This window comes from Phalaenopsis equestris, unplaced genomic scaffold (assembly GCF_001263595.1).
Source record: "Phalaenopsis equestris unplaced genomic scaffold, ASM126359v1 Scaffold000202, whole genome shotgun sequence".
NCBI classification, from domain to species: Eukaryota; Viridiplantae; Streptophyta; class Magnoliopsida; order Asparagales; family Orchidaceae; genus Phalaenopsis; species Phalaenopsis equestris.
Window position 1 is genome coordinate 473,825 of NW_018164644.1, and position 26,185 is coordinate 500,009.

Genomic DNA, 26,185 nt, shown 5'->3' on the forward strand with positions numbered 1-26,185 from the left:
CGCTATGCATATTTATGTAAATCTTTAATTTTATCAATTCAATATCAAATCCTCAATTTCCACATTAATTTAAGAATGTTTTAGTACAGCTCTTAACTAATACTTTTTGTACTATGTATTACATTTAACTTTTTAAATTTTCAAATAAATAGTCCTTGATTATTATAATCCAAAGAAAACTTTTGGATCTATTTCTTATAATGTATGATATTTGAATTTTTATAACCAGTTGTGTCAGAGATCCAAAGAGAGACAGGGAATCCTCATTCCTCGACAAAACCGACTCTAAACAGATGATTTGAAATCACAACATCAACCACGCAACCATAGAATCAAGCACTCAGCAGAACCATCTTCTACCTTATTTTTTCAAGGAAATTAGAAATCAGAAGCTGGTTAGATTAACTTAAACTAAAGACAACAGAACAAAAGTCCATATAAACGTCTCACTCAAAACGCACCAACAAAAACATTCTAAATTACTCCCACACACAACACACTACAAACCAGGAACCACTCAACGCCTAAAATACATGAAGCTCGAGGCAAACAATAACAGCCTGCAACATAACTCAAGTATATATACAGTTGATCAGACTAAAACACTCTACTGAGCCTTCGCATGATCAAACCGTAACACACATTGACAGGCCATCAAACTTCTCAAGCACAGTCTGCTTAAACTTGGAACAATCTGCATCAGTAACCATGCTGCCAGATCTGGTGAGAGGGCTGAGAGGGATTGCCCTGAGAACCATTCAGGTTGGGCTCACCAGGATTCGGTTGATGCTCCTGAGACTGACCACCACCTAGCTGATGATTCTGATATAAGTTAACATAGCCCATCGCTCCATAGTGAGGGGGCTGCTGGGCCTGCCGGAAGTTGTTGAGCTGACTCTGCCCTTGGAAGCCAAAGAATGTATTGGGGGGAAGAGGCGACACAGTTCTCGAACTGCCGTTATGGACCCACATTGGTGAGCTCTCATTCTAGCGACAAGCAGCAGCAAGGTTCAGGCGAAAGAAGGCATTAAATAAAACATACCACTCAATTGTTGTGTATTTGCATATCTAGCACATACAGTCCAATTTTTACGTATATGTTACTTTACCTATGCATGAGAATGTGTATTTCACTTTTTTTAAGACAAAACTGTGATAATTTGGATGTGATAAAAAAGGATGTGGATGGTATTAAAGTAAAAATGGAACGTTAGGTGTTAGAGATGTAAATACAAGGATTTGGGTGATATGTCCGTAAATTCTCCCTTCATTGAAGATTTACATACATGCTGTTCAATTCCTGTGTATTTACATCTCTAATGCCAAAACTTTAACTTTCATAAATATGTCACTTTACCTATACATGAAAAGGTGCATTTCACTTTTTAAAAGACAAAATAGTGGTATTTTTATTGTGACATAAAAGATGTGGGCGGTATAAATGTAAAAAAGCAGAGCCTAGGTGCTAGATATGTAAATATATAGAAATTGGGTAGTATGTACAAAATGGCCCCCGTCATGAAAGATTGACACCCAATTCTGTATTTACATATATAACGCCTAAACTTCAATTTTTATATATATGCCCCTGTAGGTGTATTTCACTTTTTAGAAGTAAAAAGTGTTCTTTTTTATGTAATATGATGCAGGTGGTCTAAAAATGTAAAATAGAAAGTTTAAGTATTAAATATGTAAATACATATGAATTGGATGCTATGTACTTAAATGCCCCCTTCATGGAAGATTTACATACATACCATTCATTTCCTGTGTATACCTAATGCCAGAACTTCAACTTTTACATAGCCACTTTACCTATGCATGAAAAGGCATATTTCACTTTTAAAAATCAAAATACTGGTATTTTTATATGTAAAAAGGATGTTGGCACCATAAATGAAAATAGCAAAGTTTAGGTGTATATATATAAATCCATAGGAATTAAGTAGCATGTACATAAATCTCCACACATTTAAAGTGCGTGATAAACAATATTTACCTGCTGAAGGTGGAGGTAATGCGCCGCGTCTTTCTGAGCACTTAATGCTTCGTCGAATCCTAGTGTCGTGCTTGTGGAGGTAGTTGACGGATTCAAGACAAAATTCCCAGGAATATTAGCAGAACCATTGTAATTTCCATATGTGGAGGCCACAGCAGCAGGCTGCGGTAAGCTGGTCATTGATAAGCTACTTTTATACTGTGGGAGTGTATATTTTAAGCCAGCATTATGAACGGCTGATGAAGACTGATGGAAGGCACCGTTGGTAGTGTAAGCTTGAGGGAAAGCAGCTGAAGGCAGGTAAGTGTAGCTCTGAGGAAGGAATGGATAGCTAATCACATTAGGAAATGGACCTAAAGGTAGCGTTGCTTGAGAATAGGGATTGATATGAAGGTGTTGAGGTATTGCATGGCCAGCAGGAAGATTAGAGCCGGAGGAGCTTTGAGGAACTTGCTGGAGATTGGAGAACACGCTTGCCTTCTGCTGTATCATCCAAACTCAAGTTAAGACATTAACGACATGAAAAGAAACAGATATCATTAGAACTTCTATAAAAGTAAAAGAGCTTGGTCTATGGTGCTGAATTATCCAAAGTAGAGATAGGAATGCTGAGATAAAAAAATAGAAACAGATATTATTAGAACTTGTGTAGCAGCAGAAGACCTGGCAACAAAATTATCATTTAGATGAAGTTTTAGTTCGATGGATCAAAGCAATAGTGGCTGGTATAACATGTACATGATCAAAAAGAAAGGGTCATAGCAACAAAAATCCTATTCTCAGCTATATCTAAAAATCCTATTCTCAGCTATATCTTTATATAGCCTAATCCTCCATCCATTACTATTGAATATTGCATGAGGAGACTATTGAATATTGCATGAGGAGTTGAGCCTGTTTTGTATAAATTTTTAAGCCAGATTTGAACCCAGGTTAAAATTGATCTACATCCTAGTTCATCGAGTCAACTCTCTCTCTCTCTCTCTCTCTCTCTCTCTCTCTCTCTCTCTCTCTCTCTCTCTCTATATATATATATATATATATATATATATATATACATATATATCGACACACACACAGTCTAGCATCAATAAGCTGTCAAAATAGCCACGAGAGAATGTGATCCTCAAGCATTCAATGAAAGTAAAATATAGAACAAGCAAATAGAAAAATAATTAAAGAAAAACAAGGATGACTTTTAGAAATTAATTCAAATTGTAATATGAGAAGCAAGCACTATATAAAATCAGACTATCAAATCAAAAGCTGAAGAAACTAAGTTCAGTACTATCAAATCATGAAACCAAACATAAGCAAAAAACAGTTGTGAAGAGAGAAAATTTACCTCATGAATGGAATTGGACGGCCCACTAATAGAGTTTGTTGCACTGTGTTTTGTGGACAGTGATTGGGATGCAAGTAAAGATGAAAAAGGAAGATCAATATCTCTAAGGGGTTGAAGAGTGGGTGCCAATAAACTGCTTGGTAAGGAGCTAGTATATGGTTGCTGCAAGAAATTTACAATTGAAAAAATAATGTTAAGGGGGGTATAGCGCAAAAATAAAACATTCAAGCATAAATAGCATTTGGTTTATATTACAAAAAATTAAAGATTTGCGATTTGACGCCAACATGCATGCTGGTAAACGTTCCCGTTCTAAAAATATAACCTTCAGTTTTCTTCCTCGCTTTCATGCTACAGAAGATTTAACCCCTTCCAGGCATGCATGCTCATAAAGCAAACTTGTTTTTCAACACTAGAAGATTAGAATGAAATGGTCCAAATCATTTTAGTTTAATATGTGCCCTCGTAACTGATACAAAAATTCTAAATCTGCAACAATGCAATAGTCTGCCTAGTGGCCTAAGATTAATAAAAATGACAGTATTGACTTCCATCTTATGCAAGGCTTCACTCCTCAAAAAATTAATCTAACTCAACTTTGGCTAGAATTCTGAGGCATTTTTGAAAGTTGCAAATAATTTTGTAAGGGAATACTTCCATAACTCACAATAAAAACTGCCAAGAAATACGATACTAGAATATAAATGCAATAATAAGAAAAATGAAATAAGAAACACAATGGATGACTAAGCAAACTAGATTCTGAAATTCATGATAGAAGTAATCTGGTTTACAAGTTTGAAGTCTTTGACATGTAATAATTGACAAAAAATGACCAGCAATAAAGAACAGTGTATCAAATATCATAATCATAAGAGGTAAGCACAAGACCGCTAGGGACCAAAAAAACTTTTCACGAGGGTGAGTAATAACTCTTAACAATCAAATAAAATAAAGATAAGGGATGTTGGTTTCATGAATCCTCTTTTTTATTATTAATTGCTGTAAGGTGTTGCACCGCTTATATGAAAATCTCAAACAAAAATTCCATCTATGTTACCATCAATCAACCTTTTTTCCTACCAAACCCTTCAACCCTAATATTATCTATTCACCTTATAAGTTCTACCCTACATTATACAAGTCCAAACCATCAACGTTTGCTCTCAACTATCTTATCTTCAATAGATGTTATTCTCATAGTTTCTCTAATATATTCATTTCTCAATTGATCCTTCTAAATTTTGTCCCGCAACCATCTAGCAGTCTCATTTCAATCACACTTAAAATGGCTATCAATGACCTATCGCTTAATACCAGATTCAATACATCTAGAGTCAACCAAATTGCAATTTCATGAAAATATATGTTTAGGTTTTCATGCAATTTCTTAAAGCTTAAACTTTTATACCTATTGCACCAAGTTGTCATTTTATTTTTTTAAAAACATTCATTGATAATTAGGAATATCGCAAACATTAATTTGCACGTAATAATAGAATCATTGTTTTATTAATCATAAGCTCTTATCTATTAAATATATTTTCATATTATTCTAACTCTCAATTTGGACATATGTCTCACTTGTAACAACAATCTCATAAAAAGAAAATTATAAACAAGGGCATGACAATTTGAATATCATTTCTAACATATACAATTATCCACAACCATTGCAAACAAATATATATTCAATGTTGAACCTTAACCTAACCCTAATGTTATTGCAAGCTTTTGTTCAAGCCACAAATACTATTAATACTAGTTTGTGCTTCATTAGATGTATCTTTAATAACTTCACCATACAGTTGATGTACACACTTCTCTTCTATATATGCACCAAATCAATTTAATAATACTCGATCATGTCTTCACAAAATAAAAATAAAAAGATCATATGAATATCCTTTCTTAAACATCTGTGTTTTTTCACTAATTATTTAAACAAAAAATTGCTTCCATATTGGATCTCCATGGCATGAAAGAAATTGATTCTCTTAACCAAAATAATGTTCTAAGTTCTATTAACCTCTCCATTAATTTTATTATATTATTCACAAATAAGATGAAATATATTTGACCATTACTAAATAGCAAATAGGAATATAGAGTTGGATCCTAAACACTGGTCATCTACAATTTAATAGTTATAATTTCTAGTGGGCCAAACATCTTTGGCCTGAATATTTTGATGTCATCAAAGATAAGCAGGATAGTAATGAATCAATAGCTTGCGTTCTATAAATTTAGATGTTATTGCATTAGTTTCAAATTTACATTTTATAACAGCATAAGAAAAATCAAACACAAATCTCTACATCACTGTTGCTTAAATTTACAGTTCAAAATTTAACAATAAATTTTAATAAGCATTTTATATGGGTACCAAATCATGGGCTACCAGCAGTACTTGTTTAGTTCCAATATTTCCAACTTCCATAACAGCCAGATGAGATTAAAATAGAAAAAAATTTAAGAAATGAATGAAAAAATAAAATTTGATTCTCTTGCCAAAATAATAAAAAAATGTGAAATATTTGGATCACAACTAGAACATATCAACTATGCTAGAAAAATTATCTAGAATTGCATTGGGATCATCAAATTTATAAAAGCATTAAATGAATAGAATGAGCTTATAAGACTTTGAAATTATAAAAAGAAATTCAAAAAAAAAAAAAAACTTCACAGCGGTCACCAATTTTATAAAAGCACTTAAGAGAAAGAATAAGCTTACAAATCATCAAACAATGGCAACTGGTACATTGAACATTTATTCATTGTTTATCAAGTTAGATAAAATATTGGCGCATTTTTTATCATTTTACAGTGAGTTTATTTCTTAATAATCATGTTTAAAAGCTGAAAAGGCTATTTCCATATCTAAAATTTATCATTTTATTGAGCCTCTTCTAGAAAGATTATTTGCACTAAAGCTTTTTGTTTTTACTGTATCTTTTATCGGCAATGAAAAAAACTACAGTTGCAGAAGAAACGGCACTAATCTTGGACGATGACTTTCAAGGGGAAAAAGTTCTAATTATATGTATTTTTTAGTTAGTCAACTTTTTCTAGGGCTTAGGAAAGCCAACATTTCTTGGAACGCATTCTAGTTTGTTATGAGTAGATGATATAAAGAAAGTTTTATATTGATTCTTTAGATCATTTTAAATGCAAAGAGGTGGATGGTGGGCTGAAATCTACTAAAAATCAAAGAAGGAATGTTTGTAGAGATTGGAAGAAGTAATTGTAGCTAAGAGAACAAAATTCAATTGTCTCAAATGGCACTCAATAACTCATAAAGAAGGAACGCATCACAATGAGTTCGAGAAATATTCTGTGAAAACCGAATTATCCAAGGGAAGGGAAACATCTCATTTACCAAAATTAGGTCTAAATAGTAATTAATAGGGCTAGTAAAGGAATAGCATAACCTAAAAGCCTAACAGCCCATAAACTTATTATACAATGATAAATGGGTCCTAAAAGAAGAAAAGAATATGGATGTTCTAAAAAAATATAAATGAAAATAAAGAATATTAAAAGTTTGGGAAATTTACATATATATACCACAAAATTCTTATGTATTCACATATCTAACACCCGAAATTTCAAGATCTGGTCCGGAGCTTAGAATTTACCAATGCAGGTACAAATAGTCAGACTGTGTGAATTTAAAAATTTCGTTATTCATTTTCCATAACTTACTATTAACAGAAGAAAGAGTCACTAATCAAATTAACTTAAAACATTAAAATTAATTTACATTGTTACTGATTAATCGCATCTTCTATAAACATTTTCTCTTTTATCTCTCATTTTTAATCGCTTAATTAACCTGAAAAATTAGTTTAAAAATATAATAAGCTAAACAAGTTGGAGAATATTAATACTCCTAAACTATAGCAATACAAGGGAAAAAAACAACAGGCATATTGGTTAAACTTCTTTATAAATCAATATAAATATTTAACATGTTATTCAAAGAGTTTGTATCAAGATCATTTCATATCTATACAACTATCACAGAAACAGCGTCTAAAAATTGTTTCAATATCAATTTTTTTTCTCATTTACGTGCACAGATACATTAGTGTTCACTCACTAGTAACATCAAGGGTGACTCCATCATAGTCAATCATGCACATACAAACATCCAATAAAAATATCACTTCCTAACAAAAAAATATTCATTTATCATTTGCATAGCAGTCAAATTATTCAATAATGACATGCATAAATATTATTCCTACAATATGAACATAAATTTAATAGAATTCAAAATCATGAGTTTCTGCAATTTCAATATAACTAATATTATACCAACAAATGCAGTTGGTTTAGAAAAATCCAAAGATCACCATAGTACAAGAACACGAATACTCGCTTCGTTGATGGACGGTCTGCTTTCTCTTAACTTGTATTTCTTCTATCAAATTATCATCTATAAAATATTAATTATTACTTTACTTAACTAAATTTTAATTTAATTATCAATTATTATTGTATTGCACTATTTTAATATTTTAATACATATAATTTAAGTTTGATTACTGTGAAAAATAATTATTATTAATAATTTATACAAAACACAATTAAATTTAAAAACCTAATCTTTAAAGAACCTGAATTAATTAAGTAATATTTAAATAATAACTTATAAATATAATATATAATATAACCTCTTACCCTTAAAACCCTCTTGGTGGAGCCCTCCCTTCAACCACGCGACTCACGACTGCTCCTCCTCTCTTATGCACGTGATAGGGACGCAACCTCCTCCTTCATCGTACGATAACTCTTACAAAGCCGCAAATTCTTCCTCCCTTTCTTCTCCTTCAGTCGCTCGGGATCGAGTGATCAAAGTGCACAAAGATCCTCTCCCACACGAGCTCTCGGCGTCGGTTCATCTTTCTCTATCATGATCTCAACCCGTCCTCCTCTACGATGCTCCTTCCTTTCCTCTTCTTCTTCGTTGGTAGGTTAGAATAAGACTTCGCCGTCCATTGCCTCAGACTACGAGGAAGCCCTAACATGCGTCACTTTACTCATATGTAAATTTATACCTCCCTCATGATAATTTAAATGCGAACATAACTTATTCAGCTTCCGATCACTTTCACTTCATCTCCACCTTTCATTCATATTACCAACCCCTCCTTCCCTCTTCCTCTGTTCGGCTCATTTCTTTTCCCCAATTCTTAGTTTCCTCTCCCCATGTAATCAAAACAGAACTACATAAAATTTGATATTTACACTTAGAACAACTTAGTGTCGTAAACCTATGTATAAAAAAAAGGTGAATTTCACTTTTAAAAATATAGTGATTGTGGTTTTTTTTTTTTTATGTGGAGTAAAGATTTGAGTGGTATGCAGGTAAATATGAATGTTTAGGAGTTAGATCGGTAAATGCATAAGAATTGCATGGCATGTATGTAAATGCCCCCAAAAAGTATTTAACGTCTACTCAAATATAAAGCATAAAGGGATAACAACTATGAACTTTCCCATGGCCTACAAAGTCTACGTCTCATACTATTTTAGAAGGTGGTGAGGCAGGTAAAAAATATCATAATATGAAGGTGGCCATTAATGAAATAAACTAAATAACGATGAACCCAAAAGCCTGATAATAATCTCATATTTACAATCTAATCAATCTAGTGCTAAAAAGGAACTAGTCGTAAAATAAGCACTAACAAGGTTGCAATTAAACAGAGATCAAGCATAGGCATGAACATCAAATCTTTAAATTTGCCTCGATATAATAACAAAGCTTCCCTATTAAAAGTAAAATAAAAGCAAATTATAAGAAAAAACTCAACATTATAAGCATTCGATTCTAGCTTTCTAATGATAACTCTGTCTCTGGTTTCCTGTAGGTGAAGAGAAAAAAGACCAAAAGGAAATACATAAGCTGAGACATAATATAGCATTATAACCCCAAAGGATAATGATGAAGCAGCAACAATCATTATGCATATATTTTGCGTGCTTAAATAATGAAATGAAGTTAAAAATTGTTTCTAATATAGAACAAAAACTTATCTAAACAGTTTAAGGCATGGAGAGCCCAATAAAAAAGGAAAACCCTGCTTAAATGACATTCATATGAAAAATTTATTCGGCAATCCCCTGATTAAACTCATAGCCACAAATATGCGCTGCTCAAAATTTAACTCAAAACGCAATTTCAATATCAAATTTAGATTTCCGGTCGAGCTCAGGTGTAGGTTCAAAGATGAATTCAAATTCCAAATTAGGTTCAGGAAGGAGTTTTGGCTTATATGTAGGTCTCTGTTGAATATGACTTAAAGTTGGTAAAACAAAATTAGAATGAAGACACAAAACAGTTATTTATTCATATTTTTTCTCGATAAGAAATAGAATCTTAATTATTTCAAGATACCCATACTTCTATCTAGCTTCTCATGAATAGATCCAATTTCAAACTCAGTTCACACACATGTAAAGGTCACATGCCATGTACCCCTTCTTAAGGGTTCATAAATTTGCAAGAAATTTCTATTAATATCAACTTAATTAATCTGATGACTGATACCAGAACTAGTTCAGAAATTATAATAAACGAAAAGGCAAACTTCTATTAGCATTGAATGATGGTTACAACACGATGCAAACAGAAAAGGGAAGACAATATTAACTAATCTCCGGCTATGGCCAGACGAAGACCCGCATGTAGTGGTTGGCGTCGACAACGTGTTAAGGGTATAGGGAAGGGTTGACGGCAGCGACGTCAGTTAGGGAGGAGTGTGGAGGCCGATAGGTGTGCTGGACAACAAGAGTGGCTGCAGGGGAAGGGTTGACCGGGGCAGGTAGGCAATCTGGAGGGCTGAGACAGCCCAGCTAATGGCTGTAATGGGCGGCCTGATGTGGGGATGGGTCTGGGTTGGTGGACAACAGGAAAGAAAGCTGGGATTGGGGTTCAGCTGCCTAGGAAGTGACCTGGACAGCAGGGACAGCTGCGGTAGATGGCGCAGCCAGGCGGTTGTGGATAGAGAGGAAGTGGTTGGCGGTCTATGAGGATGTAGGAACAGGTTAGGGAAGAAGACAAGGTAGGATACAGCACCACCTCGGAGAGGGATACAATCAAAGCACCACCTCGGAGAGGGATGCAACCAAGCACCACCCGTCGTCAGATATAGCCTTAACAAGGGAGAAAAAAACAACAAAGGAGAAATCTGAACACAATAACAAGCAAAAATTGAACCCTACAACCAAAAAACAACAATTTATAGACTCTTACATGGACAAGAAAAAGAAAGGGATAGAAAAGGAATCTCCCACACAAAAGGAAAGGAGTGGGCGGCAGTCCAAATCCAGAAACAGCAATTAAAGACTTCCCATAGGACGAGATCACGCAAGGAAAGGAATGGGGGCAGTGGCAGTCCCGCCCCTTATAAATCTCACTCGGTCCAACGCCCGTTCCCATTGAATCAGTCTACCTTGGAAGTTTTTTTGCCAGTTGGTTCAGATAATTGGCGCTCTAGCCCCATGTCAATGACTATCGTCAAAATATACGGAGTCAATCAAGAAAATATCTCAAGTAAGCTCACCAAGGCAGGAAATATAAAGGTTCCCATCCCCCATCAAACATAAAATAACACAATGCTTTGTCAGAACCATCATCAAAATACTAATATTTAAAATGATCTCCTCACTACTCCATCTGTTAGAAGTGAACGCAGTCATTATGATATGATGAATATTATTTTGGCATGTTAGATATGCAAAAATTCAAATGGAATGAGAAATCTTTTTACCAAAATTTTTCACAACCAATCAAATTCACTCGATAGAATTCAAATTTGACAACAGATCAACATAATTCAGGCAGCAACTAAATAAGATTTAATTGTATAATGTTCTTAAAATTTTAAATAACAAAAAAGGTAAGTAAAAATGAGAATTTTAAAACTGAATTTTATTCCATCATTGTGTGTAAATAAGATATTAAGAAGTCGTCTAACAATAAGTGAAAAAATAACTATCTAGGAAATAAATAAATATGAAGACCAATCTTTAATTTTACAATTCAAAATAAAGTACAGTAGAAATAGAAAACCGATGTGCAGGGACTGATATTATTGTATATGAAAATTTGTTGTTCACAAATTGTTGGATTAATGTAGATAAAAAATTGTCCTGAGATAACTAGATTGTATAGATGAAAAGGTCAGAATTACTCAACACACTCCTGCAAGTTGAATTGTATGTGTTAATCATGCACAGTTTGGAGATTAGATTATCAAAGCTCATTCCAAGCCTTGGTGAAGCTATATGTAATTTGAAAGTTTGTTGAAATATAATTCGGTTGAAACTGTTGGCTTTTTTTATTTTCAATTTTTAATGAGGTGAAATGTCAGAATATATAATTGTGTTTTGTCATCATGGATAGTTTTTTTTTTTTTTTCAATACTAATGGTAGCAATATGCACAATGAAATTTTAAATATTTTTTCATTTGATAGATTATTGATTCTAATTATCTTTTTAATAATATTTCTTCACAAATATAAATACCACTACATTGTATTTGACTTCCAAATTGCTTCATGTGACCATAAATCATTCCTAATTTTCCTTACAATCTCCATCTACGTGAGAGTTTTGAGAGCTTCATAAATATTTTTTGGAACCTATGCTTTAACAAAAAAGTAAAAAAAGCATAAAATCTATGAGAGCACATTATAAGTCAAGAAATTACAAACTAGGTGTTCGGTGCATGATATCATCCCTTTTCTTAAGAACATAGGATAATAGATATCAATATCAGTATCCATATATTTATTCTCACAAGTTTGTATTTCATTGGTTCTTAAACCATGTTTGTATTCTTGTTTGTGCTGGAGATATGTAGATTGCCCCCTTATTGGTTTTTTCTTTCCCCACAAAATATAGACATAAAGCTTATCATGCATAGGCTGGGTGTCTGAATAAGATCATGAGAGAGTTCGCAATTGTGATGAGGCTAGATTCAATGAACTAATAAGGTGGTGATGGAGTAATGAATTCTGAATGAAAAACAAAGAGTAATGGGTTTGTTAAGAGAAGATGGTATACAATCAAATAAAATTTCAACAATAATTTTTTTTTAATTTCCTCCCCCTCAATTATGTAATTGTAGTAAGTTTCGTCTATATAATTTTAATTTATTTTTCGGTTGGAAAATGAAAAGAGAAGATGTTGAGCAGTAGTTTGAGAATTAAATACATTTGAAGGCATTCTATAAATGAGACATGTAGTTATTAAGATAACTTCTCAAAGATATTTAGAGGTATTTGTGAAGAATATTAGTGATCTAGCCACCTTTAAGAGATCAACTTTTCCTCTCAATATCCCCATTTTGTTAGGTGTCAACACACGAGCTTTGTTGGACAATCCTATCATATAGGAGATAATTTCCTAAGACTGATTTAAAGTACTCTTTCGCAATGTTGATTTTAGGACCTAAAATTTAAACTAACAGGCATATGGATCACGGTAATGAAATATTTAAAAAATTTGTCCAACTTCAAAATTTATTACATAAACTAAAAACCAAGACATGTATGATCATCAATAAAGGAAATAAACACCTAGCTACAAAGTCATTTTTTACTATACATACTTCTTACATATCTCAGCAGACTAAAGCAGATGGTTGAGAAGATTTACAGGCTTAATAGGAATAGAATCTATTAGTGCGATTAGCAATATAACAAATTACATGCTAAAAATCTTTTTTTTTTCTTTCCTTTTATTTTTTTGCAAGTTAATAAACAAGAAAAATAATGTTTAAGTAAAGTTTGAGTGTCCTGGACGATAGTGGCAAAATCACACATTCATTATTTGAAGTGTCTGTTAAAGTGATCATTTTTGTGGCTACACAACAAGTTATTTGAGCTCATTTCTTAGTTAAGGGATCATTCTTTAAAGATAAAAACTATAGCACATTTTTGCATTACCAAGCATCCTCCCTGAGTTCATGTTCTGAAAGTGACAAAGGATAAAATAAAATGACAATCTGAAAGAGAGAAAATAGAATGAGGTAGCTGATAAAAAGAGAGAGTAGGAACAGATGACAACTTTAAAGGGTAGAAAAATAAGGTAGATTAGTTATTTACAACTAAATTTTGAACTTAATTCAAATCGCATTTTAACATTTAAATTTTAAATATTCAATATTTGCTATAATCAGAAATTTAAATATGAGATTTAAAACTTATTTATTTTTTTATTAAAAAGATCAGAGAATTGATACGCACAAAAATTAGAAGAAAACAAGTGAGTTTGTAGGAAATTAACGGTAATCATCGCATATTGTATATGAGGAAGGTTGATGACATGACTAGGGAATAAATAGTGATATATAATTGAATGATCAGTTTGTAAAATGAATAAAATAATGATAGATGATTACTAAAAATATTACCATCTATAAGAATATCATGACTGTGTTAAATACATATGCTCTTCAAGTTAAAAAGAAGAAAAATTTAAAAAGCAATTTTGTGAAAAGTTGGATGAACTAGTGCATATACCTAATAATTTAAATAGGTTGATAGGATAATCTATAAAAGGATTTAGATGTGCATATTTTTATTTGATGTGCTTTCGAAGAATGACAAAAGGTTGTATGATTAAAACTTAAAATGACTATAGAAAGCTACAAGTCATATGAAAAGTATAAGAAAGTGAGAAAAAGTTATAAGTTTTAATATAATAGATCTAGTACTGAAAAGGAAGAAAAAATATGTATGATAACTGAAACAAAAGAAAAGAGGTCAAGATAGACTCTAACAAATTAGAAGCATTAAAAGTGAAAATAATAATTTCTTAAAGATGAAGTGATAAAGAAAAGATGAGAATGCTACTTCAAGAAATTATCAAAGAAGTGTTTAAAGAATAAAATTATTTTGAAAAACATTAATAAACAATATAGTGTAGTAGATTATAGATTGATCCAAAAAAGCAAAAATAAAAAGTTACATAAAGGGAATGTTTTAGATCCAAAAAAGATAACCATTAAAATTTGGCAAGCCGCAGAGGATACTGCAGTAGTTAGTTAATCAATCTTTTCAATGAAATTTTGAAGACTACAAAGATGTCAAATGACTACATAAGCAAAATTTTGGAATATCCATATTATATATGAGGAATTAAATTATAAATCTTATAATGAAGATCCAAGGAAAATTAATGGAGCATAAGTTTAGAAAGATAATGAAATTTTATGCCAGAATGAACTAACATGAACTTTTTTTTTTGTTTATGTAAACAAAATGAATGGAGATTCATACAACATAGAGAAATGATCTTCATAATTTTTTTTTATCCATAGCCAACCTCTCTCTCAATGCTATTGCATAAGACCATAATGACAGTCTAAAAAGGATTCAGAAAGGTTCTAAAAATTTTCCTTCAGATTTCCTACTGGTATATAAATCAATTAAAAGTATTTCAATCACTGCATTAATGTAGCAAAGTGCAAAATCGGTAGAAATTGTGAGAAGCTGAGAATAGTAGAGAAATAAGCAAAAAACAGAAAAGCAATAAGATAATAGAACAGTAGGGAAAAAAGCAATCATCGAAGAGAAAAGTGCTTTCCAGGTTCAATAAGCAGGATATAACACCAAATTGATAGAAAGGTGCATAGGAAGAATGGTGGAAATGGGTCATGCTAAGAAGCTGATGAAGGGCAAGAAACAGTAGCAAATCAAGTACAAGGGTGGCAGAACTTGAAATAACCAAATATAACAGGGAGAAATGAACTTGAACTCATAAGGATCTATAAAAGTATCAAATGAAATAGGGCTCCACAGCAACTCCATGAAGGTCTTTTTTGCTGGAATCCACCGAGAATAAAGGACAATAATCAAAATTAGGACCAATTATACTTACAAGGGCTACTCATATGAATAGAAGACATGGACAAAATCCCCACAATGATGACAAATGAGTCCTAAGAGATTTAAGAGAAAATACATAGATAAGCTAGACAAATAAAGGAAAGACAAAATAATAATAAATGATAACAGGTGGCATATCAATGAAAATTATGAGCGGCTCAATGGGCCCATCATGGTTGGCGTTAAACAGACTGAATTGGCAGTTAAGTTTGGAAACACCAGAAGACTGACTCAAAAATAAGCAGAGAAACTAATTCAAAGAACAATTTCCTTGGCTTCCATGGCAAAAAATAAAGTAAATGTTCAATTTTGATTTTAAAAAAAATATTATAGACCTATGTAACGAGGGTTTATGATTAAGAAGTCAGAAAAGAGACCAAAAGATAAAAGATTACCATTAGAGTTGACAAAGAGGTAAAATTTTGCATTTGTAAATTAGTTTGTGGATGGGAAAATGCAGTAGCACTGTGTTGCGCTGATGTTGAAGCCCCATAACCAGATAATGAAGGAAAACTGTATTGCAGTTCATGTGTATTATTCACTGTATCATCCCTGATGAGCTCAGATTCTGAAGCTGAAGGCATTTCATAATTCACAGTATTCATAACGCCACTTGAAACTGCGTCTTCATTTATTTGGGATTTTAGTTCATCATTATCATAGTAGTTAGAGTTCCTGCAAGTGATGCATCAAATCTTATAGCTCAAAATCATATAAAGATAATCGGGACATTTACATGCATAACAAACAATTCTTATGTATTTTCATATCTAACACCTAAACTTTAATATTTACATTCATAACACACATCTTCAACATCACATCAAAAATACCACTCTTAATAACCTTTTACAAGTCAAATGCACCATTGTATGCATAGGTTTAAAACACCAAGGTGTGATAAATGTAAATATCAAACCTAAGATGTTAGATATGTAAATCCATGAGAATTGCATGGTGCGTATGTAAATTTCCCAATATAGCATATGGCTGTGGTACCTGGCTTCTGAATGATCAATTGACGGAACTTCATCGGGGACCTTAGTGGCCTCTGAATGATCATGCAGCGGTTTTTGTAGTGATGATCCAGAAAAGGAAGAGCCTAATCCAGACCCAAAACTACCAAAGCTCAGATGCGAGCAGTCAGCATTAGTAACCTGCAGATGTCTAGGAATTATTACAGCAGGATTATCCTCCAAAGATGGTGCAGTTAGATTATCATTTTGCAGTTTGACATTCTGCAAATCTGCAGCAGCTGATGAAATTTCTACATCGACATCTTCGTCTGGACAATATAAAAAGATTCCATGAAGTGAAATGCAACAGCTTTGCTTGAGAAATAAAGAAAGTGAGAGAAGATAGATAAGAGGAACACAGATGCCCGGTAATAATAGAGTTCATAATTTTTTTTCAAAACTGACTTTCAACTCACAATAGTTTCTAAAGTAAGTTGATCAACATATTAACAGAAAAACATCTTAAAACTGTGTTTTTCATAAAGTGCATAAATCTTTCCATAATTAAATTAAAATAGCTCCAACATGCCTCCAAAAACTACAAGGCTGATAGAGAAATAAAAAATAAAGGAAGATTTACAAACATACCACTAAACTCCTATGTATTTACATATCTAACGCCTAAACTTCAATTTTTACAAGCGTATCACCTTACCTATGTGTGAGAAAGTGTATTTTACTTTTTTATGTTAAAATGGTGGTATTTTTTTGTGATATGAAAGATTTGGGCCGTATAAATGTAAAAAAGTGAAGTTTAGGGTTAGATAAGTAAATACATAAGAATTGTGTGGTATATTTGTAAATGCACCAAAAATAAAATCTACCTAGACAAAAAGATAAAATCTCCATCTGACACTGAATCAACAAGCTTCCAGCGCTAATATAGAACATGAAAGTTAATACATGCCTGTTTAGAATTTGTATCAGCTAAATTTTAGGAGAAATTACACCCGCCCAAATGTAATGCTATCAAAAAATTCCACCACTGGCTAGAAGAAATGCCAGTTTCTCAAGCAACTAGATCAGTATTCTACCAAATTAACATTTTAAACGTGTGTTTGCCCTAGTTTGGTAATATTGCATAAAAATAAACAAAAACAATGCAAACAGCCAAACATGACTCCAAATAAAAAAAGGGTCTCGGAGATAGATAAATAAATACAACCGCTCATTAATCAGTAAGCTACCAGTTCAATCCATGGAAAGCCAGAGCTATTAAGGAGCATGCTCGTTAATCTAGAAGCATATACAACAAACAAAACACAGAATAATTATATTATACTTAACCAATTCATCTGGATGAAAACTTTGATTACAAAAAATTCAAGATAATAGCTAAAATTGCCAATAAAATCAGAAAAATGAAATATAGAAAAAGCTAACCTTGCTTCTCAAATAAATGCCTTTGGGACGAATAAACACTCATATTTTGTGGTGAGCCATCATTGACTTTGGATAAATCTTCAGAACTGTTCGCCTGAATTTCTCTATCAGATACAGATTCAGATTCTGGTAAACTTTCAAAATTAGAACTTTGATCCAGCTCCTGGTTTTCATCTTCATTTAAAGCCTGATGCAACAGAGGTTCATCAACAACCAATTCAACCTTAGATGCATCAGAATAAGAGGTAGCAGCTCCAGAAGTTTCCAGAATGGCTGAAGCAGTTCCACAATTGGGCTGGTCAACAGAGGGCCAACCATCATCAGAAACATGCACATTCCTAGTTGTTTCAGTTTCAATATCTATATCCTCAACAAACTCATCAGAAATATGGACTCTCTGATCCAACTCAGGTAGCCGAACTGGATTCACTGAATACTTGTCACTTGAATCTGATGCTGCATGATTATGAGAAACATGAACTTTTGAAGTAGACAGCCTGCCTTGAGGCCTACCCATTTTAACAATATCAGCCATGGAAACATGTCCAGGCATCCCAGCCCAAGTATGTGGATACGCTGATGGTGGTTGAGAGTGCTGAGAACTCCCATTAACTGAGCCAATTACCTGCGGAAGATTTTCCGAAGCTGCACTTTTGCTGCACCAAAACCAAGCAAAAAATCCAAAATGAACACCACAAAGAATGTACGAGTTAAAATTAAAATGTAACACAAGAAATGAATTCCAATCATCAACTAAATTGATATATCACAATTAAGAATATTGGAGAATTACATAAAAACAACATTTTTGTCATCAAACACTGATTTTCAAGAAATGCATTAAATTATTCATGTATTTTTGTTAGCCACCAAAATTGAAAGGTTGATGCAAGTACCACAGGAAAAGGTCAGTACCCGGGTGTGTTCAACCAAACCTTAACGTACATAGCCTTCGTATCCTTGAATTGCCGGAGAATGTTAGTGTTTTTTCCAATAATTAATTTCACTGGATGTGAAAGTGTTGAGTCAATTTTTTTGTGAGAGGAGATGGTTGAGAGATTACGGATGAGCTTGAGTTTTATGATTAGTTGTTTAGGTACATCAGTTCAAATTTTCCAATGCCTTTCCAGTAAGAGGGAAGATAATGAAAGGGACAATAGACAAAAAAAATTTGAGTGGAAAATATTTTTAATTTGCAGAAAATTCATGATGACATACTTCTGCAAAAATGCTTCGCAAACTTCAATAAAGGATACTAAATTCAACCAACAGCTTGCCAATACAAACAGATTTCTAAAAGATATATATATATATATATATATATATGCACATAACGTCTTCTAAGCATAGAAAAGAATAAAATACAAATTATGGACTACAAATAAGACATTGTTGCAACAGATAATCAGAGAATTATAAAAAATTGACATATTATTAGTTGGCAATTTGCATTTATGTCCCAAATTTCCTGGAGAAAAAAAAAGATGAAAACAGTAAAAACCTCGTAATTGTTGATTTTCTACCACGACTGCTTTCATAATAACCTGAAAGGAGGACAACAAATTCAATGATTATGATTCATAAAAAAAAAAATCAGTATTAAAAATATATCTTAGATTTGTAGCTAATGTTTGATATACCATTTGAATTGGTTTGGGTGGAGCTAGATCGAGGCACACGATCAGAGATGGCCCGAACTCCGCGACCAGAATTGTTAGTTGCGGTTCGAGACCTGGAATCAGGGGGCTCTTTCATCTAGGGAGAAAACAGTTGATGAGGAAATTAATAGGTTTGGAGAAGAATCAAAGGAAAAACCACTGATTCAATTCAAACCATGCTTAGCAATTTCTATAGAAAATATTATAAAAGAAGAGTTTATAAATAAATTACAAGAGTACGAGAAAATTCCAACCACAAATGCATCCTGGGAGCTGAATGGATCATGCAGAAGAAGCAAGGAATAAAATATAAACCAATAGAGTAAAAGACTGAAATATTCCATTAACTTTTATTTGTGTTCTTTAATCCCAGATTATTCTATGTGTTCAATTTAGTCCCTATACTCGCAAAATTTGAGCCAAATAGGTCTTACCATCAACACCATTGTTACTTTGAACAAAATAATTGGTGGAGAGAAACTCTCCATAAGTACATTTTAAATTTTTAGGTGTCTGGTTGATTTGAACAAGTATGTCATGGGATTTACTCAAAAAAGTCCAAAATGCCCTAATAAAAACTTTCCTGGGGGCAAATTTTATCCAGATAAAAAACAAAATTGATGTCATGACCAATTTGGCTAAACTTTGGCGAGTTTTGAGATTGAATTAAACATCTAAAAAGGTATGGGACTAAAATGAACATACATAAAAAGGTTAGAGCCACTTTTGACATTTACTTCTAACTATTAAAATGTTAATATTATATTTATTTCAAAAGACAAATGAGGAAAATTTTGGAATCGGTAAATTCAACAAATGATTGAAAGAAGTTCAACTTTCAAAACTTTCCAGATCCGCTACATGTAAAAAAGCAAAATACAAAATAAATTTAAGATAAAACTAACCTCCTTCTTCTTGTCGCGTTTGCTCTTCACTTCATGAAAAGAATCTACAAAAGCATATTTTTTAATACAGCACAAAATGTAAAAAATATCATTTAAAGAGAGCAATGCATGAGTAAACTCAAAACAAATGCAAAGTTTTTTAGTATGAATCACAGCTAAAACATTTCAAACCACCATCATCATCAGTATCCTGCACCAACAATTTGGATTAACTTTATGAATCCTTATTTTCCACTTATTCTAGTTGAGTTGTTCTTTGAGACTATTGTTCACAAATTATTTTGAACAACTTTTATCCATGTTGTGCAGTATGTCTCTAACAATATCTACATATAGAGTGGGTACATTTTATATCTTACTTTTTACATGCCCGAACCACCAAGGTATATTTTCAATTATTGCGCCTTCCATAGAAACCATTCCAAATATTCCTTTAATACAATCATTCATTAATTTATCTTAACACATTTTGCAAAGCCCGTCTTAGCATTCTCATTTCTATCAACTCAACCTAAATATTAATGATATTTTTACCGAGCACAAGAAAAAATACAACATCGTAGAGTAAAAAATTGGAGAAGAACCATTCCTGTTCTAATATTTATTAAAATATATGATGTTTGAAGCAATAAAACTCCTTTTTCACTAGTTAAAGTGCCCACCCTACAAGGTAAACATAGAAAAATTTCATGCGTCAATACTTGGCTGCTAGAATTATTTCCACAAATAAGAAGATGCACTTTTCTAAGGTTCTACTAGCTCCCAAAAGTACATCCTCATGAGGGTTGGCGTGACAATTTTGTTATAAGTTGAAACCATGCATGTGTACAAATGCAAGGAGATGAATAGTTCGGAACCAAGATTTCAGTGAACTACTGCAGAAAATGGTTCCAAGTACGGAGAAATCCAGCAAACAAACTGTATTTTGAAATGTAGATGTATGCAACTAGCAATCCCCCAGTCCCGAACAGACCATGCATAAAAATTATGTCATATAGTGGCAGTTTTCAACCCAATTTTTATGTTCCTGTGGCAATTGACAATTTAGACAAACATAAACTTCATATAAGGGAGCAAAGGTATACCAAACAATGTGAAAGGAAGTCCTGAAAATAGTTCAGATTTTGACCAAGAACCATGCAAATCCCAAACCAAAACACACTCCAAAGTCAACTCCCTTGATTCTTCTTGTTCTACTCCGCACTTTATCATCCACCACTTCCGATCTAAAGGACCACCTCCACCTCATCTCCTGTCCTTTTCTCATCCCATCTATCATTCATTGCAGCCATTTCCTTGTCAGTAACCATTAATATTGTCCCCGGACACCAATGCCATAACTTCTATCTTATGATCTTGAATCCCAACCCACGCCCACGGGACCTCGCGGTTTAGAAAACAGCGTATTTAATTCTTTAATAAAAGCGGCCACGGGACCTCGCGGCCCGCGTTCCTTCGCAGCTTTTACCCCCGCTGCTCTCGTCTCTCTCACGATCCCTTCTCTCTCACGATCAAAAGCATCGACTTTGTGAAAAAAGCTTCGCCCTACATAGATGGGATGGTAACGAAGGAATCACGGCTTCCAAACTTTGAGTTCACGCGTTCGTCGTTTTCCCTTCTCCATAATCTCTGCCCGCCTCCCATCTCTTTCTCTATCCACTTCTCACCTAATTTCCAATGTCAGTCGACGTTCGATTCTTGATTCATTGAGCAAGCAGGTCATTGGAGAGATTTTTCAGAGCTGGAGCGCCTTCGTCTCCTGTACTGAGATCCTTCTAGGCGAGAAAGCAATCTCTCCCTGGTCTCCGAGCTCGCCAGCTCCGTGGCCATCCTATGCAAAAATGGCTTACGTTCCCTCTTGGAGGGCGAATTCCTTCAATACCTTGAGGTAAGGTTGAAGGGACGTTTATTTTGTCTGAGTTTTTTTTTTCCTTGTTGAAGCCAATAAGTTGTCAGAAAATTTTTATTTTTGTATGAGAGAACGTCGCTATTGATTTTTTTCTTGTTGAAGCCAATAAGTTTTCATAACATCTGCACAATGGCTAAACAAACTATAGTTTCCAATGACCAATGCCGCATCAAATTATATCTTTGACCTCCAATTTTATATATTATAATGAAAAACTACGTCTAGCTAATTAAGTATGATGAGAGTACTCTGAGGCTTTTAGAGATAAAAAATCAAAAGATTCAAAACATAGGTAAAATTTACTTTTCTGTTTCTGCAGTATCAAATATATTGCCAACAAAGTTTTGCTACAAACAGTATTACTTATCAGGATCAGAATAGTCATTTATCCACAAACAGCTCCAAATCAGTTGTTTTCAAACAGCTGCCCCAAACAGCCAGTCAACTTATATGGATAAGTTGTTACTCAGTAACTTATCAGGTGAGTTGGATAAGTTGCAGCTGCCCCAAACAGATCATAAATATGCATAGGATTAAAATGGACCTAAATCAACCTAATCTATTTGAACTAAACCTCTAGCAGGTCCTCTCTGTATTGAAGTTTTCAGATCTTTGTCATTCTCAGTTTCCACTATATATAAATATTAATGTTTTGGCCCCCGCCTTCTGCTTATAATGCACAGAGCATCCAGTCAGTTCCAAGATTATCCTAGTTGACTAATGCTCAATGATTAGTTCAACCATCTCAATAGATACTTTTGCGTTTAAGAAAAGGCTCGCCTTCTTTGAAGGAAACCGATGGGAGGCAATTCCTCTGCTAAGCAGGAGAATCGAGCATAGGAGGAATTGAAATAGAAGCGTTGAAATCGGGGATAACAAAAAAATATTGCCAGCAAAATAGAAGATAAAATTAGGTTTAATTTTCAACATATTTCAAAGTCTTCAAGCAAAAAAATTGAATGAAACAGAGCTACCAAAGCCTCCACTGTTCAGTAAGGGATTCAGTGCTGGAAATACCCACCCGCTTCCCCAAATCCAATATAGGAATAAATTGGTCTCATCTTCCAGGCCAAAAAAATTGTACAGATGCACGAGTAGAGCACCCGGTAAAGTGTATCGTAATCAAGTAGTACAGAGAAAAATAGAACAACCAGATTGTACACTCAATTTTAAAAATTCAGCACAAAACGAGCAGAGAAATCCTAAATCCAACTATCAATAACTCCTTTGATCCTCCCAACTCAGATAACAGCCGGAGCCCCACAACGAAACATAAACTTGAACCATTAAACTCCCGAACCATAACTCCACTATATCTCCTACTTCCTAGGGTTCCTCAGACAAATGCACCGATTAATTATAAACAGATTCATAAAGAGACGGAGATGGCAAAGAAAGAACAGGGAGAAAGACATCACCTTGAGAGAGAAGTCGTTGCACGGCCTCGCTAGGATCCATCCCACACTCCTTGAGCGTAGCATAGATCTCTTGGTCGGGAAGGTTCACGATCTCCTTGAGACTTTGCACCATCTTCCTCACCCCAGAAGGAATCTCTGCTGCCGACACGGCGCCGTTACCCCTGCTTCCCCCGCCACCTCCGCCGTTCATCCTCTTCCTCCTCCTCTCTCCCTTCTTATCAACTCCCCTTCTCGCGCTCGTCTCCACACACCCGCTGCTGAGAAGTGGAAGCAGAGACCCTGAAGCGACGAAACCCTTCTTTGCGGCACCCGTCTTCGCTAAGTAGAAAAATGCGGACCGGCCGATGTACATATGTACGTATAACTCTATCTTCCGGCGCGCCCAAAGCCCTTTGTTTTATGGGATAATTACATGCAGGCCACCCCAAACATTATTATTTATAAATGAACAATCAAGGTAATTTTTTTAAAACATAGAACCTATGTTTTTAGGCATGCGCGATGAAACTGTTGACAATTTAATAAAAATAAAAAATATGGATTGAGATTTTAGGTTATATATTAAAATTTAAATTTTATGATTTTATCATTTAAATTAATTAAAGAAAAACATGTTCGGTTCTGTTTGATTCTAATTTGAACTCTTTCTTAATGATATCATATCAATGAAGGCCTTCACCAATCTCAAGCTAAAATGTGTAGGGGTAGGGAATGTACGATTGTAAACCATGATCTCTTGATTTTTTTTATGATAATGTGAAAAGCGCAATAGCTATTAAGTCGGGACATTCATCTAGTAGTGTAAACGAGCTAAATATGAGCGAGGCTAATTTTTATTCGTGTTCGGCTCGTTTGAATTTTTTTTTTTTTGAAATAAGCTCATGTTGGAAATTGTTTTTGAAATATATGGTCGTGTTCGATTCGATTCATTTAAGTTTGGCGCTAATTGTTCAAATTATTCGAATCAGGGGTGTTAGGAGCCTAATTTTTTTAGTTTTTTTTTTTTATTATTATTGCTAATTGTTCAAATTATTCGAATCAGGGGTGTTAGAAGTCTAATTTTTTTAGTTTTTTTTTTTTTTAATTTAGTTATGTTTTGTTTTACTTTTTAAAAACATTTGTATTCTTCCAAATATAAAACACAAGATGTGGGACTAAAAATTAGGTGGATGTAAGCTATGCAAGGTGTGGACAGATGCAACAGTTGCTAAATTTTGAAACATTTGCATACATGCCAACCAATTCTCATGTATTTGCATGTCTAAGACTTATAGGCTAAGGGGGCATATCATGGCTCCATGTTAATAAGATTTATGGGCAACATCTATTAAATCCAGCCAAACACGAGAAAAACACAAGTTCGTAGATTTATGAAATTTTGGATTGAATGTTTGAATTTTGTCTTCAATTAATGCTAAATCTGGATTTAATAAACCCAACAAGAGGGTGGATTTAACAAATTTAGATTGATTAAATCTTACTAACGCTAAATCCTTCATGCAGCCGCTAAATCCTTCATGCAACCAAACACCCCTTAAAGATGGGAGGTTATTGGTGGGAAGAGATGATAGGAAGAGGATTTTATGAGCAATTATCAACTTAATCTATATATGTACATATTTAACAAATCTATATATTTTCATATTTAACACTTCAAATTAGATTTTTGTTATGGTTATATCACCCAAATAGTTTTTCAAAAAGAATAAAATTAATATTTTTTAAATAAAATATAAAAAATAATATAAATAATATAACTCGACATCTCCTGATCATATCACCCATTGTAAAAATTAATATATTTTTTAAATGTAATATCTCATTCATCGGATCACCCATTGCTAGAAACTAAAGTTGATACTCATAAGTCAACATCTCAAGATCATCCACATTTAACTCATGTCTCCTCCATGAATGTATGTGATCAACTAATATGACATGCTCATCATCTAGCTTCTAAGCTTCATTATTATTTTCTTGTATAGAACCTTGAAAAATCATCTATGAAACTACTACATCCATATCACCATAATGAATAAGTTCCAACTCCAACATCTACATCTTTCGAAGTAGAGTTTCGTCAGATTGTAATCATATAAGTTATTGCACTAATATAAGTTCTACTCAAATCATATCCTACTACAGTTTATTTACTGATAGATATAAAATATTAAGGTCGAAATCTTTGATCAGCACCAACCACCTCATATGTCTCTAGTTTGGCTCTTTTTGAGTGAAGATGTACTTTAAACTATGATGATCCATACAAATCTCACATCTCACTCAATATAAATAATATATTCATATTTTTCAATGCAAATACAATAGTTGTCAAACTCAAAATCACGAGTAAGATAATTTTTTCTTGTGTGGATTCGATGATGTGAATGCATAATCAAAAACTTTCTTATTATACTACAACACAAAACCTAATTCTCTCAAAGAAGCATCGATAAATGCCTGAAAACCCTCTGCACCAAATTATATTTTTAGAACAAGTGTCAAACAAACAATCCTTTCAACTTTGAAAATTAACTTGACATGCTGGTGTCCAATAAAAATGAACTATTTTCTAAGTCAATATAGTCTGAGGAATTATAATTTAATAAATACCTTTAACAAACTTTCTACAATTACATGT

At 33.3% G+C, this 26,185-nt stretch overlaps 1 protein-coding gene across 2 annotated transcripts; it reads right to left on the reverse strand.

Annotated features, from left to right (window-relative positions):
• Window positions 1-378: 378 nt before the first annotated feature.
• On the reverse strand, window positions 379-23,877 carry LOC110022656. 2 transcript variants are annotated; one of them, XM_020721715.1, is made up of 10 exons: window positions 23,545-23,877; window positions 20,218-20,261; window positions 19,295-19,409; window positions 19,156-19,198; window positions 17,655-18,310; window positions 16,255-16,540; window positions 15,651-15,930; window positions 3,345-3,506; window positions 2,000-2,479; window positions 379-987 (listed from the first exon to the last, which is right to left on the reverse strand). In XM_020721715.1, the coding sequence occupies exons 1-10, from the start codon at window positions 23,732-23,734 to the stop codon at window positions 700-702; spliced, it is 2,544 nt and encodes an 847-aa protein (XP_020577374.1). In that variant the 5' UTR covers window positions 23,735-23,877; the 3' UTR covers window positions 379-699. The 2 variants fall into 2 exon arrangements, with proteins under 2 accessions (XP_020577374.1, XP_020577373.1); XM_020721714.1 differs by having other exon boundaries at window positions 2,000-2,482.
• Window positions 23,878-26,185: the final 2,308 nt, after the last annotated feature.

Excerpts from the sequence above, each read along its gene's own strand:
- LOC110022656 (XM_020721714.1), bottom strand. The coding sequence starts at position 23,734 with ATGAACGGCGGAGGTGGCGGGGGAAGCAGGGGTAACGGCGCCGTGTCG. Across the intron at positions 19,410-20,217 it reads AACGCGACAAGAAGAAGGAG|ATGAAAGAGCCCCCTGATTC; the intron begins GTTAGTTTTATC and ends TTTTCTCCCTAG. Across the intron at positions 3,507-15,650 it reads CCTCTTTGTCAACTCTAATG|CAACCATATACTAGCTCCTT; the intron begins GTAATCTTTTAT and ends AATTTCTTGCAG.